We start from the raw sequence: 15,306 nt of genomic DNA, 5'->3' as shown, positions 1-15,306 counted from the left end.
ACTCCTCGTATTTTATAGTTTCGTAGCAATGCACGTGCATTGTGCTAGTTTTTGCAAAGGTGTGGATCAAGCTGATAGGGCGAAAATCCGCTATATCTTCTGCACCGTCCTTCTTAGGAAGCAACACGAATACACTATATTCGCCGAGTTGAGCCGGTGCAGGTTGGACGCCTGCAAATTTGAAAAAGGATTGGATTGCCTTCATCACATCCACTTTGATAATATCCCAGCACGATGACTTGAAAAAGGCACCAGTGAATCCGTTGGGCCCGGGGGCCTTGTCCACAGGTAACTGAGAGATGGCAGCAAGAACCTCGTTCTCATTCAGAGTATTGCCGAGGATGGAAAGATCCACACCCTCGAGGTCTAGTGCATACCAGTTGAAATACTTTGTCCTTTTTGTGCTTTGTGAAAGATCTTCTTGAAATGGTCTTCTGTCGCCTTCATTTTTCCTTCGTGTGAGGTAACCCAACCATGGCCAACCTTTAGCCGGTGGATGAAGTTTTTTATTCTTCTCGCATTGACTCGAAGGTGGAAGAACTTGGTGTTGGCGTCGCCCTCATTCAAAATTTTCACCCAGACGCATTGCTTTTTTCTAACTCGAACCAGGGGGCCAACCCGATAACTCGCCTCTTCAGTCTAGATCGCAAGTTGGACTCTTATGGCGAGAGAGGTTTGTTATCTTGAGGGGTGTCAAGGTGAAGGATGATATGCAGTGCCATGTGAAGATGGATCTTGGCTGAGGAGAATAACCTCTTGCTCCAACATTTGAGCATGAAGGCTCTTTTGCGAAGCTTGTGGAATAAGACATGGCAAGTCTCAAGGTGTTCAGTAGGGACATCCGAAGCTTGTTGGAAAATTTGGTGGAACTCGGGCATAGAAAGCCATAAATTTTCAAAACGGAAGCTGCGCCGACTCGGGCATAGAAAGCCATAAATTTTCAAAACGGAAGCTGCGAGGGCGCTTAGGACCAACATCTTGCGACAACAGAAGCAGACAGTGATCCGAAAGGGAAGACGAAAGGGCATGGAGGATGTGATTGTCAAAGGTGATGTCTGAGTCGGAGTTACATGAAAAGGAGTCAAGCTTGCTCAAGATTGGGTCCTGACGCTCATTACTCGAGATGAAGCGGCGGTTGTGCAAGTGTATCTCCTTGAGCTTGCCTTCAGCGAGTGTGTCCCTAAATTTGTTGATCCTTCTCTTATCAAAGGTGGGTTTATTCTTATCTCCTACTCTTTAGATTTGGTTGAAATCGCGGGGATGCATTCTCCAACATAAGCATTGCGGTGTTTCACACTTCCTAACTTACCAGCAACACGAGAGTATGTAGGTCCTTCATTGCTTAGGGCGACGGTCATAACGAAACACACCCATATAGTACACCAATGTGGGCCTTTCAAGCCAACACTGATCACATCTAATTACAATTAATATTTTATCCAGTACTTTCTCTGTTCGAAAATACCTGTAACTCTATCAATATGTAATTAATATTATGTCAAATATCACATACATTGCACCCTCGCACTTACTACTCACTCCATTCATAAATATAAGTTTTTTCTAGAGATTTTTCTAAAGATTACATATAAATGTATCTAGATTTAATTTAGAGTATAAATTTATTCATCTTGCTTCATATATACTCGTTCTGTCTTAAAATAAGTGTCTCAACTTTGTACTAGCTCTACTACGGAGTTATATTAAATTTGAGACAATTATTTTGGGACGGAGGGAGTAGTTCATATTAAAATGAAATCTTTTAAAATACTTATATTTAGAGTAGTTGTATTTATTAGTATGTTTTTTTTTTCAGAACACGTCTCCTCGAGTCGTGTTTGTATCCTGGAGACGGAGTGTCCTGTCCTGGCAGTCCTATCTCCCTCCTCCCGGGCTCCCCCTCGTCTCTCGGGCCCGTCCCCAAACCCGAACATGATGCAGCCGATGCGGCTGCGGAGCCAAGGCCGGGGCTCCCCCCTCCTCTGCCTCTCCGCCGCCCTCCTCGCGGTCGCCCTGCTCCCCGGCGCCGCCGTCGCAGACGGCGTCACGCCTACCGAGGCGCTCCGGCTACGCGACGAGGTAGCCCGCCCCGTCCCTGCCTCAGATCCGCCACTCCTAGCCGCAGCCTGTCGTAGCTTAGTAGCTAGTTGCCTAGTTCCATGGTTCCATTACAGTTCGGCTTTCCCGAATGGTATCGTTTGCTTCAGTTCGGTTGCAAGCTGGTTTTGCAATCTGGAGCTAGGCTCCCCGGACTGATCAGCTTGCTTGGTTTGGCTAGTTAAATTTTTAGATTCATGGCTTTTGCCGAACCCGCGGTTTATTCCTGGAAAAAAATGTTAGATTCCTGGCTTCAGTCTTACCCACTGTTTATCCCAGGAGAATGTAGGAACTGACTTCCAAGAGTTCACTACTTGGGGCCACATTTGTGAGCTGTATCATACGACCACCACTTTTGGTCTTTTCATGCCTGATGTGAGATGCCAAAAGGCACTGTTAGTGTTCCTGTCAGGGCACATTTCTTCGATTCATGAATATTGCTGACACCTTTGGTGAAAGTTTCATATCCCCCCCTCCGGATCATTGTTCGATTGTGCTTGTGAGCATGTGTACTACTCAAGCTTACTTGAGTGAAAAAACAACTACAGCCACAGCTCAGTTTTAGATTTGGCATTCCCGAAACGCACCGGCACATGTTATTAGTTGTAAGATCGTGTTAACAGTGGTACCAATTATCTCGCAAAAATAAAATAAAAATAGTGGTACCAGTTGGGACTTGAAGCAATCGTCCCTCCACCCTATACCCCAGTTACGAAGGCATTTTTATGAGCATACCCGTTGGATTTTTATTGGACGAGATCATTTTCGGGCCTCAAGTTGCCTCAACTTTGTGGTGCTTTTGAGGTTGCCCTGTTTTGAGAAAAAGACTTCACTTTTTTTTTCTGAACCTTTTTAAATTTATCTTGTAACGAAGCATTTCTGGGTAAGGTTCTGAATATTTTGTGCCTTGTGCGAGGCACATTCTGGTGATGTTCTTGATGTTAGGATATGAGGTTATAATCAAATTATAGCTCGTTTTTTACCAGGTGCAGCTTAGGCCAGTTCAATTATCTGATTTATCCAAGAGGAATCCTTTGTGTCTTCCTCTGTACTCAACCAAGATAACATCACATATTAACTTGTTAACCAATCATGCTTGTAATACTTTCTTACCTTGGAAGGCAATAGTGGCAATAACTCGAGAGTCTCTAAATGGCATAAGAACAAGCTAGAATAGTTTTTACTGCCCTGTCTTGACCTAAAATTTGTTGAAATGCTAACAGACAGAAGTATATGTTTTTATGCAGGTGAAAGATATGTTTTATCATGCATTTGATGGGTACATGCAACATGCTTTTCCACTTGATGAACTGCGACCGTTGAGTTGTCAAGGGGAAGACTCCCTTGGTGGTTATGCACTTACTCTTGTAAGAAACTAACAAACTGGTTCCTCATGTGTTTTTCCTAACACCTGTTACTTAAGTGGATTGTCATCAATCACGAACAAACATTGTTGAACAGATCGACTCTTTGGATACTCTGGCTTTACTAGGTGATAAGGAGAGATTTGCTGCTGGTGTGGAGTGGGTTGGTAAGAACGTCCGCTTTGATATCGTAAGTAAACATGAGTGACATTTAGTGAATCTGGTTTCACTAATTACAGATGTAACTAAATGCAGTTTATTCTTTACATGTTAGTTTCTGAGTTAAGAATATGCGTCCAATAAATAGCAAAGAAAATGAACTCTCATATCTTAATTTCTGCTGGGCAGCAAAATGATCAACTGCTTGCTGATTAAATTAGTATCTCAATGAATTTGTTGATCTACTTCGCAAATGATGACATGAAGTAGCAATACCCTTTTTGGGGCCTTGCATCTTATTATGTTAAACATATCAGTGTGCTGTGAAGTAGCATGCCCTTTTTGGGGGCATTGCAGTTTGATTATGAAAAACATACCATATCTATTATGTTGGTGCCCCGTTAATTCGTTATATTTGATTGTTCTACTTCTACTCAGTGTACTTGTTTTCTCGTCTCAATTTAGCGTGTACAAATCAGAATGTTTCTTCCTTACAGCATTTATGTGTCTGTTCATTAGCCGTTGATTGTTGTTTAGAATTCATGCCATTTGAGTAATCATGTTTCCTTTGTGCATGCAGAACAAAACTGTCTCAGTTTTCGAGACCAATATACGTATCCTTGGCGGTCTGTTATCAGCTCACTTGATTGCCAGTGACTATGCCACTGTATGTCTGCTCAATCCTATCTCATCTGTGCTATGACTGTTATATGTTTTTACCTATTTCCTATTTTCCTGATAACATCACTTTTAGTATGACATGAAAAGTATACGCTGATAAATATAAACTATAAATCTATAATATGTACTTAAGTACAGCATAAAAAATCTGACTGCAGCAGCAGCCGTGGTGCAAAACAAAGGTACTAATGTAAGACCATTTTTTGAACTGAAATTTGCAAGACCATATTGATAATATGTATGCCTACTATTGACACCACACTGTAACAGTGTAACTTATTACTTGGAATAACCATGCGGAATATTTTGATATTAGTCCCTCCAGACCATTTGTATCCTAATTCCAGCACTTCTGTTTTTGGTTGATATTATTTTATAATATTACAATGGCTGAATGTGATGCATTAAGCAGTAGGTGTGGCCATGTGTCAGATTTTTGTTTAGTTTGACACGTTTCACTAAAATCACCCACATGTAATAAAGGAAATGTTTTCATTAAAAAGAAAAATAATTCACTGTGAAAGGAGGAGAAAGTGACCAAAGAACGCCTCATCATAGTAAACTCTGTTCACCTTATCTGTTCAATTATCCAGTGTGCAGAGTCAATACGACATAGAACCAGTAAAAATGTAACAAGGTTAGATAATGCTTCCACTTTAACTTCCTCTGTCCGAACTACAAAAGTATGACCATAAGTGGATACATATTTCTACGTGGTGGAGCACAAAGAAGCATGACAGCGTGTGGAACATGCCTCGTGGAGAAAATATACATACAACTTTTTTTTGTCATCACATGCATGTCTTCAAGTGCTACTATCTACCAATACATATCCGCATCAGTTTGAATGACTGAAGTTTTACTATTTTATTTTATTTTGCAAGAAAACTGGACTCAGATATGGCTCAAGTATTCCAGTATTAACTTTCATTGACAGGGTATGAAGATTGAGTCTTATGATGATCAGTTACTTCATTTGGCCGCTGACTTAGCCCAGAGGTTATTACCTGCATTTGACACTCCTACAGGTTCACTACTTTGTCTATTTGTATCTTTTTGTAATGAAATATGTTATTTATCCCATCAGTACATCAGACATTGGACTATTTTTCACTGGCCAGGGTGGTGGTACTAGACCTATTTACAAGGAAATTCATGTTCATTTTAGCAATACATACTCACATACATGTGAAAACGCATGGGAGTCAGACTCATAATGTGAGCATGCGCACACACTTCGCAAATTTATGAAAAGAAAACTATCTTATATGTGTCTTTGCAACATGCTGGATTTGCCACTGGAGTTTGCCTGTTGTAGTGTTGTTGAACCTGTTTCACCGCATCACTGGTGTTTAATGCCACTTTCGATGGCCACAGGTAGAAATGTAGACCAAATTGGTTTGATTTGGTATAAGAAATTTCCCCTTGCGTCTCTCGGTCACTCGTTCATAATGGATTGAACAAAAAGGCTTTTCAAGTTTCTTAGTTCTTCTAGTGTTCTGATTTCATATGCCTAATTAGTGCAATTTTTCTTGTAGGTATTCCATTTGGATCTGTTAATTTACTGTATGGAGTCGATGATGATGAAAGCAAGGCAAGCTTCTTTCCTCTTCCCTTTTGTTGGCTGTAAATTTTTGCAAAGAGAAACATGTTAATTATCGATAATGTTGAGATTTGCTGAGAGTTCCAAAATGCTTATGCATTTTGCTTTCGTATTTCTGAAATGGTTATTCTACTGATTTTGTAAACATTAAACATATTACCTGACTTGTCATATAATCCTCTATATCACCTTTAAACTTCCTTTACTCATGTATTTTTTTTTTACAATAAATACCATCACATATGTCCTGCTTAAACCTCGTATTCATGCTTGTAAGTTGTAACTAGCGCGAGCAAGTTACCTGGCTATCAAGTGGACATGAACATACATTAAATTCGCTGTTGACATCTGGATGTTACTCCAGATAACATCGACGGCTGGTGGTGGCACTTTGACATTGGAGTTCGGTGTCTTGAGTCGGTTGACTAATAACACTGGTCAGTATTGGCAATATGAATCAGTGTTGCGCTTTGATGTTGCAGTATCGCTCTCGTATTGTTAGTGCATTATATCATTGTTTGTTAAATTTGGTACTCCTCCTATTGCAGTTTTTGAGCAAGTTACCAAAAATTCAGTGCGTGGGATATGGGCACGCAGGTCAAAACTCAACCTTGTTGGAGCCCATATAAATGTCTTCACTGGTGAATGGACACAAAAGGTATTAATCTTTGTCCTCATATGATATTTTTTGAACCACCACATGTAATTTTTTCTGCACTCTCTTGCCGTTTGACTCTTTGGTAGACAAGAAGCTAGCTCATGGCATTTGTGTAGGCATGAACCACTGTCTGGGATAAATACCATGTCCCATGCTACTCACTAGGTCTATTTATTAAATCGATACGACTGGTCATGCCAGTGGAGTAGAAAGATGTTTTTTCTGCGTTGTATCGTCGCTTTTGCTTGTTTGGGGCCCGTGCTAACAATACCAACATAATTGATGTTTCATGATACAAAAATCTTTCAAAAACGTGCTTTCAATTTTTTCCTTTGCATTATTAGTTTCTGAAGATGATTCATCATTACCATCATGCAGGATGCAGGAATCGGCACAAGCATCGACTCATTCTACGAATATCTTCTGAAGGTATCCAAAACTCCAAATCATAGGACATAGATATTTGTTTTTGGAAAAAGTATTATACAATCATGCAATAAGATAGGCGTGCCAGATATGTTTGAATAATCCTTGATACATGTTTATCCTATAGCTTGACAAAACCCTGCTCATCATCTAATTTGTTCTATCTTAATCTATTTCTTGATCTCCCTACCATGGATTTTAACAGTTATTATTTTGTATCAATAGGCATATTTATTGTTCGGAGATGAAGAATACTTGTATGTATTTGAAGAGGCTTACAAGGCTGCCATGCACTACCTCCACCATGATCCTTGGTAAAAATGCTATTATTTTTGCTCCCTAGTAGAAATTGTATTCAACGTTGTTAAGTTCCAGTATCATGCATTGTTTGAGGATATTTTGGCTATTTTGCAAGGTTGTATTTTTTAAAGGTCAAAGTTGGAATGTGATCTCTATAACATGAAACTTTAACGTACAGCTACATAAGTTCAATCATGTTTTTTTTGCTCAGAATATACGGTCAGATAGTTTACGTTTTCACTTTTCATGCTGTTGTAAGTTTTTCAGCTGCTTCCTGTTGAATTTATGTGTAATTTTCAAAATTCCATATTAGGTATATTGAGGTAAATATGAATTCTGGTGCTACTGTTTGGCCACTATTCAATAGTCTGCAGGCATTCTGGCCAGGACTTCAGGTTTGGGTTCTTCATATATCACAACACATACCAGCTCTGCAGCACATATTTTAGATAATTGCTTATGCTACTTAGATTTAAGGTTTTAGCTGGAGATGTCGATCCTGCCATTCGAACACATGCTGCCTTCTTTAGCGTCTGGAAAAAATATGGGTTCACTCCAGAAGGGTTTAATCTCGCTACATCTACTGTTCAGGTAATGGAATAACCAATAAATTTTATACGTTATGGGTTAATACATTTTTGGTCCTCAAATCTTCTGGCCGGATACCACCGCAAGTCTAATATGGTCCTAGCAAAACTGTATGAAATGAGAGTATTTGCCATTTTCTTATACTCACCATGTCATATGTTTCAATGTTTCATAGAATGGACAACGGAGCTACCCGCTGCGGCCTGAGTTGATTGAAAGCACATATTGGCTATTCAAGGCTACCAGAGATTTTAGGTGTGTTTCTTTCCAAGATATAATTTGTTCTTGTGTAAACACTAAACAGACCAATCTTTTAGATTCAATTGCTCTTACCACTTAAAGGAACATGAGACTTGAGTGAAGCTTTTCATGTATGATTCTTTTATGTGATGCTGATGTGGACAAAACAAGTGTTCACCTTCGCTAATATTAATGAGAACCGGTTGGTTTTTAGTTATAATTTCGAAAATATAACACCATTACCATTAAAAATTGCAGGTACCTTGATGTTGGAAGGGATATACTAGCAAGCCTTCAATATGCTGCTAAATGTCCTTGTGGCTACTGCCACATATCAGATGTGGAAACCCACAAGCAGGATGACCACATGGAGAGTTTTTTCCTTGCAGAAACGGCAAGTAATTTTATATAATTAAAAAATGCAATATATTCTTTGCTGATGAAATGCTGGCATGATTTTTTTCGTGGACAAGCGCCACACATCTCCTAGTCCTGATTGTTACAAATGACATTAGCATGCGTATGGGTAACTACTTAGTACACCAGTTTCAAACATTAATCATTTACCAAATAGGGTATCTTAGTCTACTAACACGAGAGTAAACCATAATTTTTTAAAACAATCTCTTCTCTACACCCTAACATTTATGAATAGGTCTGGCGAATTATGAAATATTATCATTTATTTTGTGGCTGCTAAATTTATGTGCATGCTATATTTCCTCGCGCCCTTCTCCCGAAGAATAGTATGTATGAATGTTTGTCATGAATTCAAAAACAGTCATTTCATGTCTGTACCAGTTAAAGCTAACTACTAACACATTGCAGGTAAAATATCTCTGGCTTCTTTTTGATTTAGCTGTAGGCCCTGATAACATTGTTGAAAATGGGCCTTATAAGTAAGTACTCCATGGAGTTATTGAGTTCAGTTGCTTATTCAGATGTACATATTCCAACTTACCATGTATTGTTGACGCTGCAGATACATATTCAGCACAGAAGGCCATTTGTTACCTGCTACTCCCGAAATATCCTTGGTAGATGAGCATTGCCTCTATTCTGAAGCATTCTGTAATAACAGTACAGACCGTGGCTACATCAGCGCTGATGGTTCCAGTAAACATCCAAGTGTTAACTGCACCCATTTTGATGAAAGACAGACTGTTTCCAGTCAAAATTCATTGTCCAATGTTTTGTCTACAACAAGAGGTTACATCAAGGTATGCTCTACTGCATTTGTGATTAACTTTTCTTGGGCACCTTCTCTGTTACGGAAAGATAACTAAAGATGAATGACCTTATTTTATGACCTTATTTTATAAGTAACATATTGGCTATTTATAAATAACTAAAGATGAATGACCTTATTTTATGGTTTATTATGGTACTTCTGCTATTCTACATGAATACCACACTTACCAAGAGGATCTTGTAAGATGTTTCGTCACTTCGATGATCTAATATCGACATTGGTTTGATTTTTTTTTTTCTAACCACAGTATATCTATTTGCTAGGGAGTTTGTCCAGGATTGAGTCATGCACAGAAACTTGGCATATCGTACCATGACAACACGGTAGAGCAGAATTCCAGAAGTCATGAGAACCCCGATGAATCTTACACGGACCAATCCAGTGTCCAGATTCAATCAAGTTCTGTGATATTGATCTCTCATCCAGCCACAAGCCCACCCGATGAGCCTTTGGAAACCGGGTCAAGAACTCAATACCTTGAAAATATTGTGGTAACTGGCGACTCTGAGCCGGTAGAAGTTAGTGGCTCGTCCGAAGGGAGCACCGAAAACCTTGCTGAGGACACCACCTTAGGCATCTCTGAACAGATAGAAGTTACTGCTGCTGAAGAGGTTGCGTCTCAGGACATTCATATTGAAGATGGTACCAGCTGACCAATGGAGTAGGCACCAATTTTCCCACCTAACTTGGAGCACCTTATGAATCGACATTCATTGACCGATTTTGTTGTAGATCTGAAAGTAATATTCTTTCGTAGCTGTCAGATATATGTTTAACGATATGGTTTTGATCAAATAGCTGATGTAAAGTTATGTACACCAGAAGCAAAGGAACTACATGGCCGAAATGCAACATACTACAGTATCACAGATGAGCAATTTTACTGAGAACTCGGACCTATCTGTGCTTGCGTGCGTGCGTGAAATTTTCCTTGACTGTTTTATTATTCATCCAAGTCGCGAGACGCAGAGTGTCCAAGGGTGGCAAGCAAACCATCTGACGGCGAAACATCTCTCAGAATGGAAACGCTTAGATACAAATATCCATGTCTGGAATTACATTACACCGATCATGGCGATGCTCGTGAGCGGATTACATGAGGCGACGGGGGGAAGCTAATGTGTACGCAGCTTAGAGCGAGAGGCCGCCGGACTCCTCGTCCTCGTCGAGGCCGGAGGTGTAGACGGTGTAGAGCGACCAGATGAGGCCGAAGACGCCCAGGAGGATCCACCCCAGCAGGTTGTTGCTCAGCCCCAGGCTGAGCCCGGTGCCCTCCGTCGACATCCGCTCGTCGACCAGAGCGAGCGCCGGCCCCGCGGACGCGGTCACCGCGCCCGCCGCGGCGAGCAGGGACGCGCCGGCGCCACGGGCGGCGGCGGCAGGGGTCGCCTCCTTGGAGTAGCTGCACCTCACCCTCTCGCCCCTCGTCCTCAGCTGGGGCAGACCTGCACAGTTCATCGACATGTCAGCTCAGGCCCGGGTTGCCAACGTTGGCACGTGGCGGCTACGTACCTAGGGCCTGCGGCCTGGCGATCGCGGCACGGGCGACGACGGTGGTCGCCGCGGCGGCGCTGATGGTGGCCATTTTGGTCGCTGTGCTTGCCGCCGGCCGCTGCTGGTGCTGGAGAGTGTGGCTTGCTCGGGTCTTGCTTGGCTAGGCTAGCGTGTGCTGGTCCGCAGGGTGTTTCCTCAATAATAAGGCGACGCGTGAAAAATATCGACAACGAGCGAGGCCGCGGATCGCTTGGCACCACCAGGATTGGGTGAGGCGGGAGATTGGCTATCCTGTCGTGGCCAATCAGAGCTTGCCGCGTGGACCCGCAGATTCTCCCATGGAAATAAGTGGACGTCTGCACAGCGACTCTAGTTTAGCTGAGTGGTGCTGGTTCTTCAGGAGGAGAACTCGCATGTTGTAGGATTTTTTGTGTGCAGTGATTGATTAATTAATCAGCATATTTTTTTTTTGAAAGATCCAGCTTGGAATGCTGGCATATATTAGAACTTAGCAGGTAGGAAGGCGGTTACAGAAAGGCGGGGGATACGATCCTAGGACCAAGGAGAAAAAAGAGAGAGAAACTTAAAAAGAAAGAGAGGGGGGGGGGGGGGGGGGGGTAGAGCCGATCCCTCACGGAGGATCCCAGAAAGGGTGCTCCAAGAAGAATGCTCCAGCTTGTCTCCATAACTCAACGGTTCTCGTGATTGCGCATTGTAAGTCTTGTATATGCGCCTGCTTGCTTGTGAAGGTGCAATCATTCCTGTGTTTCCAAATCTCCCATAGAATCAGTATGATCATCGACTTGGTAGACTTGCGGTGAAGTGGTTGGGCCGCCCCGATCATTGCGGTTATTTTCTCGGCAGAGCCAGTCTTCGTCGCCCATAAGGGAGGGGACAAAGAGGCGCATCCAGCCCTGGAGGCGGCCTGCGTCCAAATCTGCAGCGTCATGGGGCATTCCCAGAACAGATGTACTGATGTCTCCAGGTTCCGTAGGCATAGCTGACAGAAATATCCGTTTGGCCATCCACGACGTTGCAGTCGGTCATTGCACCATAACCTGTTGCGAAGAACTAGCGAGCCAAAATCTTGAGCCTAGGGGGTGCCCAGGTCCTCCATATTAACTTCTTGAAATCGGACGTTAGCCTTCCTTGAAACTGTGCATTGTATGCCGACCTGGCCGAGTATGTTTGTGAGGCCTCAAGGTTCCATGTAATAGTGTCAGCAGTTTCTGCGTGGAGTTGCACATCTCTGTCTTGTAGCCATCTGTGGAGCCTAATCGCGTCCTCCCAAAGGTGCGAATTGCTACCATGCGCTAAGTCTGCTACCCAGGTGTTGTTCCGAAGTGCCTCCCGCACTGTTCTTTGCTTCCTCCTGGAGTGCTTGAAAAGGGATGGGAACAGTGTCTTGAGGGAACCTGTTCCCGTCCACGAGCAATGCCAGAAGGATGCCGTTGCGCCGTTGCCTAGGGTGACAGTTGTTGATGCGTTGAAAAGCTCTCTGTCCACCTCGTCGCAGGGAAGATTCATGCCCTGCCAGGCCCTGTCATTGCTCGTCCATTGCAGCCAAAGCCATCTTAGCCTGAGAGCCCGGCTGAAACGGTTTAGGTCAAGGATGCCAAGTCCCCCATTCTCCAAAGGGGAGCAGACTGTGGGCCAATTTACTTTACATCAAGTCCCGATGGTACTTCTCTAGCCCGGTTATAGGATTTTTTGGCCCTACTTGTTTCATGTCGACCTCTTATATATAACACAATAAAACATAGATATACACTATGCGCATATTCACGCCATAATCCACCAAGGGTAAATCACACTTAGTTTATTTTTTTCAAAACGAAGGTAATTTTTTTTGCCTCATTACACTTAGTTTATGGGTTACCCAGCTTGCTCATCTTCTTCTCGACGGTCAATTGACTCTTAAACTACGGGCCTGTTTGGTTGAAGGCTCATCTGGTCAAAGTTTGCCATTCAAATTTTGCTAAACTCGTCCAACTTTAGGTGCACAAACTCTTAGCCACACTTCGGATTGCCTAAGAAAATATTATCCTAATTTTTATGCGTATGATATGTCGGGTTTATTTTTCACAAAAGAAACATTAAGTGTGTGTGGAATCAAGTACCCACCCAACTTGATCATTTTTTTCAAAACTTGAGATGTGCCAAAGTATGACTAACCCCTACACCCTAATCTAGTGAAATTGTATAACTGAGCCACCCCAGCCAAACTCCTAATATATTTGGGTCACTAAACTTGTTTATATGCGCCTTTTTAGCTCGCACACCTTGCATTCCATGAAAAATGGATTTGACCAAATCATTGGCCATGGAACGAGGTACAACGTCAAACACAAAGGATGGCTTGGGCGAGTCTTCCAAGCACCAAGGCACGCTAGGAATTGTATGCGCCGACTTATTACAAGTATGTGGACAAAGATTGCTATTTGTTGAGCCCTAATTGTCATAGGAACATCACCTCACACAATAGCGTCTCAGAGGTGACTGGTCAAACAATGTCGAATTGATTGCCTGTTGTACCCACAATCATGAAGATGCATGAGACTTTGACAGGTTCAGGGTGCTAAACGGTTTGTTTCTTTAGTTAACACAAATTCAAAAAATAAAGTAGCTCTTTCAGAGTATAATGGCAAGAACTCGGTGCAATCTCATGTACATCTATAGGCACCAGTGACACTGGCGGCTAGGGTTCAACCCTACACATCGAGTATGCCATAAATATCTCTAGATTAGTTGTTTATAGCCTTGCAAATCCAAGAAAAAGTAAAGGAGTTGAGCAGGTAGACACAACCAAGTAGTGGTGGTTGTGTGAGAAAGCTAAACATTTACCCGTCGACGAATCATAGTCGTTAGATCAGAGATCGATGTCATCTTGCCCACCCCGCCCTCGTGAAGCGGTAAGTGGACGTACACGGGTAGATTGCAGATTGACGTCTTAGAGTCTTTGGCACCAAAATAACAACTCATTTGAATTTAACTAAAACTAAATTAGTTGCCGAGTTTTGGAAAGATTCAGACTTGGGCCTAACAATTCCCCTTATTGATACTAGACCTATCGAGTGGTCTGAATCTAGCGAAAAATGACTAAATAATGGTGGTATCATCCAAGGTGGCTTCTTTGACGGGAAGAACTTTCCATTTGATGTGCCATTGCTCTGTATTGATGCCAATGTCTCGCTGAATTTCAAATTTAGTTTCCTCTCTAGAACAACCTATGTCTCCAAGAGTATAACATCATTAGGGTTGACCAGGGGCAGGTCCGGGTTGAGTATTCCAGTTGGACCCATGTGCTTCTTTTGTTGGCTAACATGTAGGATGCAATTGACAGTTGTGAGTGTGAGGGGGCAAGAGCCTATAAGAGATATGTTCTACCTTTTCTAGAATTTTAAAGGGGACATAGAATTTAGAGTGAAGCTTGAGGCATCGATGTATATTGAGTGAAGCATGTATGAAAGACTGTAATTTGAGATAAACCATCCCACCAACTTCAAAGGAGTTCTCATATCTTTTCTTGATTCTTGTCAGCAAAATGTTTCATTCTCTCCCATGCTTTGGCCAAATTCTGTTAGATTTGAGCATCTATTTGTTCAAAATTGAGTGAATTGTGAATAGAATTGACACTTTCAGCAATGAATGTTGGAGGTCTGCCATAAAGAGCTTGAAAATGTGCCATTTGCAGAGTATAGTATGGAAGATAGTGTTGTACTAATACTCAATTAGCTGAATGAATGCCCTGCATCCGAGATTATTTTACAAGCACATACTAATTCTCTCAATTTGACTCCCTTTTCCGAACAATTCTTGCCAAAGGTGTATGGTTAAAATTATGTTTGTTGTGACACCCTCGATTTGACCGTACACTAATCATACACGCAAATGCGTACGACCAAGATCAAGGACTCACGGGAAGATATCACAACACAACTCTAGACACAAATAAAAACATACAAGCTTCATATTACAAGCCATGGGCCTCAAGGGCTAGAATACAAAAGCTCGATAAACACACGAGTCAGCGGAAGCAACAAATATCTGAGTACACACATAAAACATGGAAATGCCTTAGAGAAGGCTAGCACAAAATATACATATATCGGACGAGGCGAGGCCTCCCGCCTGGGAACCTCCTAAACTACTCCTGGTCGTCAGCGACCTCCACGTGGTAGTAGGCACCGTCGGGGTAGTAGACATCGTCGCGGGATACGCCATCTCCCGGGCTCCATATTCTGGTCGCAGAAATCGTATCAAGGGGAAAATGGGAAGCAAAGCAATGGTGAGTACTTATCCAAAGTACTCGCGATACTTACATCAAAACTATACTAAGTATGCATTGGTATCAAAGGAATGGGGGTTATATGTGGACTCACTACAGCAATGCGAGAATAGAGAGAAGGGACTAGTCCTATCAAAGACTAGCATCTTCAGGGTC

The 15,306-nt window shown here is 42.2% G+C and overlaps 2 protein-coding genes across 2 annotated transcripts; one reads left to right on the top strand and one right to left on the bottom strand.

The window, feature by feature from the left end:
* The first annotated feature begins 1,873 nt into the window (after window positions 1-1,873).
* On the top strand, window positions 1,874-10,258 carry LOC123444545 (alpha-mannosidase I MNS4). Its single transcript, XM_045121304.1, has 17 exons — window positions 1,874-2,079; window positions 3,345-3,464; window positions 3,559-3,651; window positions 4,201-4,287; window positions 5,239-5,329; window positions 5,840-5,895; window positions 6,269-6,341; window positions 6,453-6,562; window positions 6,941-6,991; window positions 7,214-7,302; window positions 7,602-7,683; window positions 7,766-7,879; window positions 8,052-8,131; window positions 8,375-8,510; window positions 8,945-9,015; window positions 9,099-9,336; window positions 9,632-10,258. Exons 1-17 carry the CDS (start codon window positions 1,933-1,935, stop codon window positions 10,019-10,021), a joined length of 2,028 nt encoding a protein of 675 aa, XP_044977239.1. The 5' UTR covers window positions 1,874-1,932; the 3' UTR covers window positions 10,022-10,258.
* A 107-nt stretch (window positions 10,259-10,365) lies between these two features.
* On the bottom strand, window positions 10,366-11,053 carry LOC123444546 (photosystem II reaction center W protein, chloroplastic-like). Its single transcript, XM_045121305.1, has 2 exons — window positions 10,881-11,053; window positions 10,366-10,813 (listed from the first exon to the last, which is right to left on the bottom strand). Exons 1-2 carry the CDS (start codon window positions 10,951-10,953, stop codon window positions 10,500-10,502), a joined length of 387 nt encoding a protein of 128 aa, XP_044977240.1. The 5' UTR covers window positions 10,954-11,053; the 3' UTR covers window positions 10,366-10,499.
* Between the last annotated feature and the right edge of the window lie 4,253 nt (window positions 11,054-15,306).

The sequence above is a fragment of the Hordeum vulgare genome, chromosome 3H (genome assembly GCF_904849725.1).
Source record: "Hordeum vulgare subsp. vulgare chromosome 3H, MorexV3_pseudomolecules_assembly, whole genome shotgun sequence".
Taxonomy (NCBI): Eukaryota; Viridiplantae; Streptophyta; class Magnoliopsida; order Poales; family Poaceae; genus Hordeum; species Hordeum vulgare.
The sequence above is the reverse complement of the archived record's forward strand: the minus strand, read 5'-3'. Positions and strand labels throughout refer to the sequence as shown.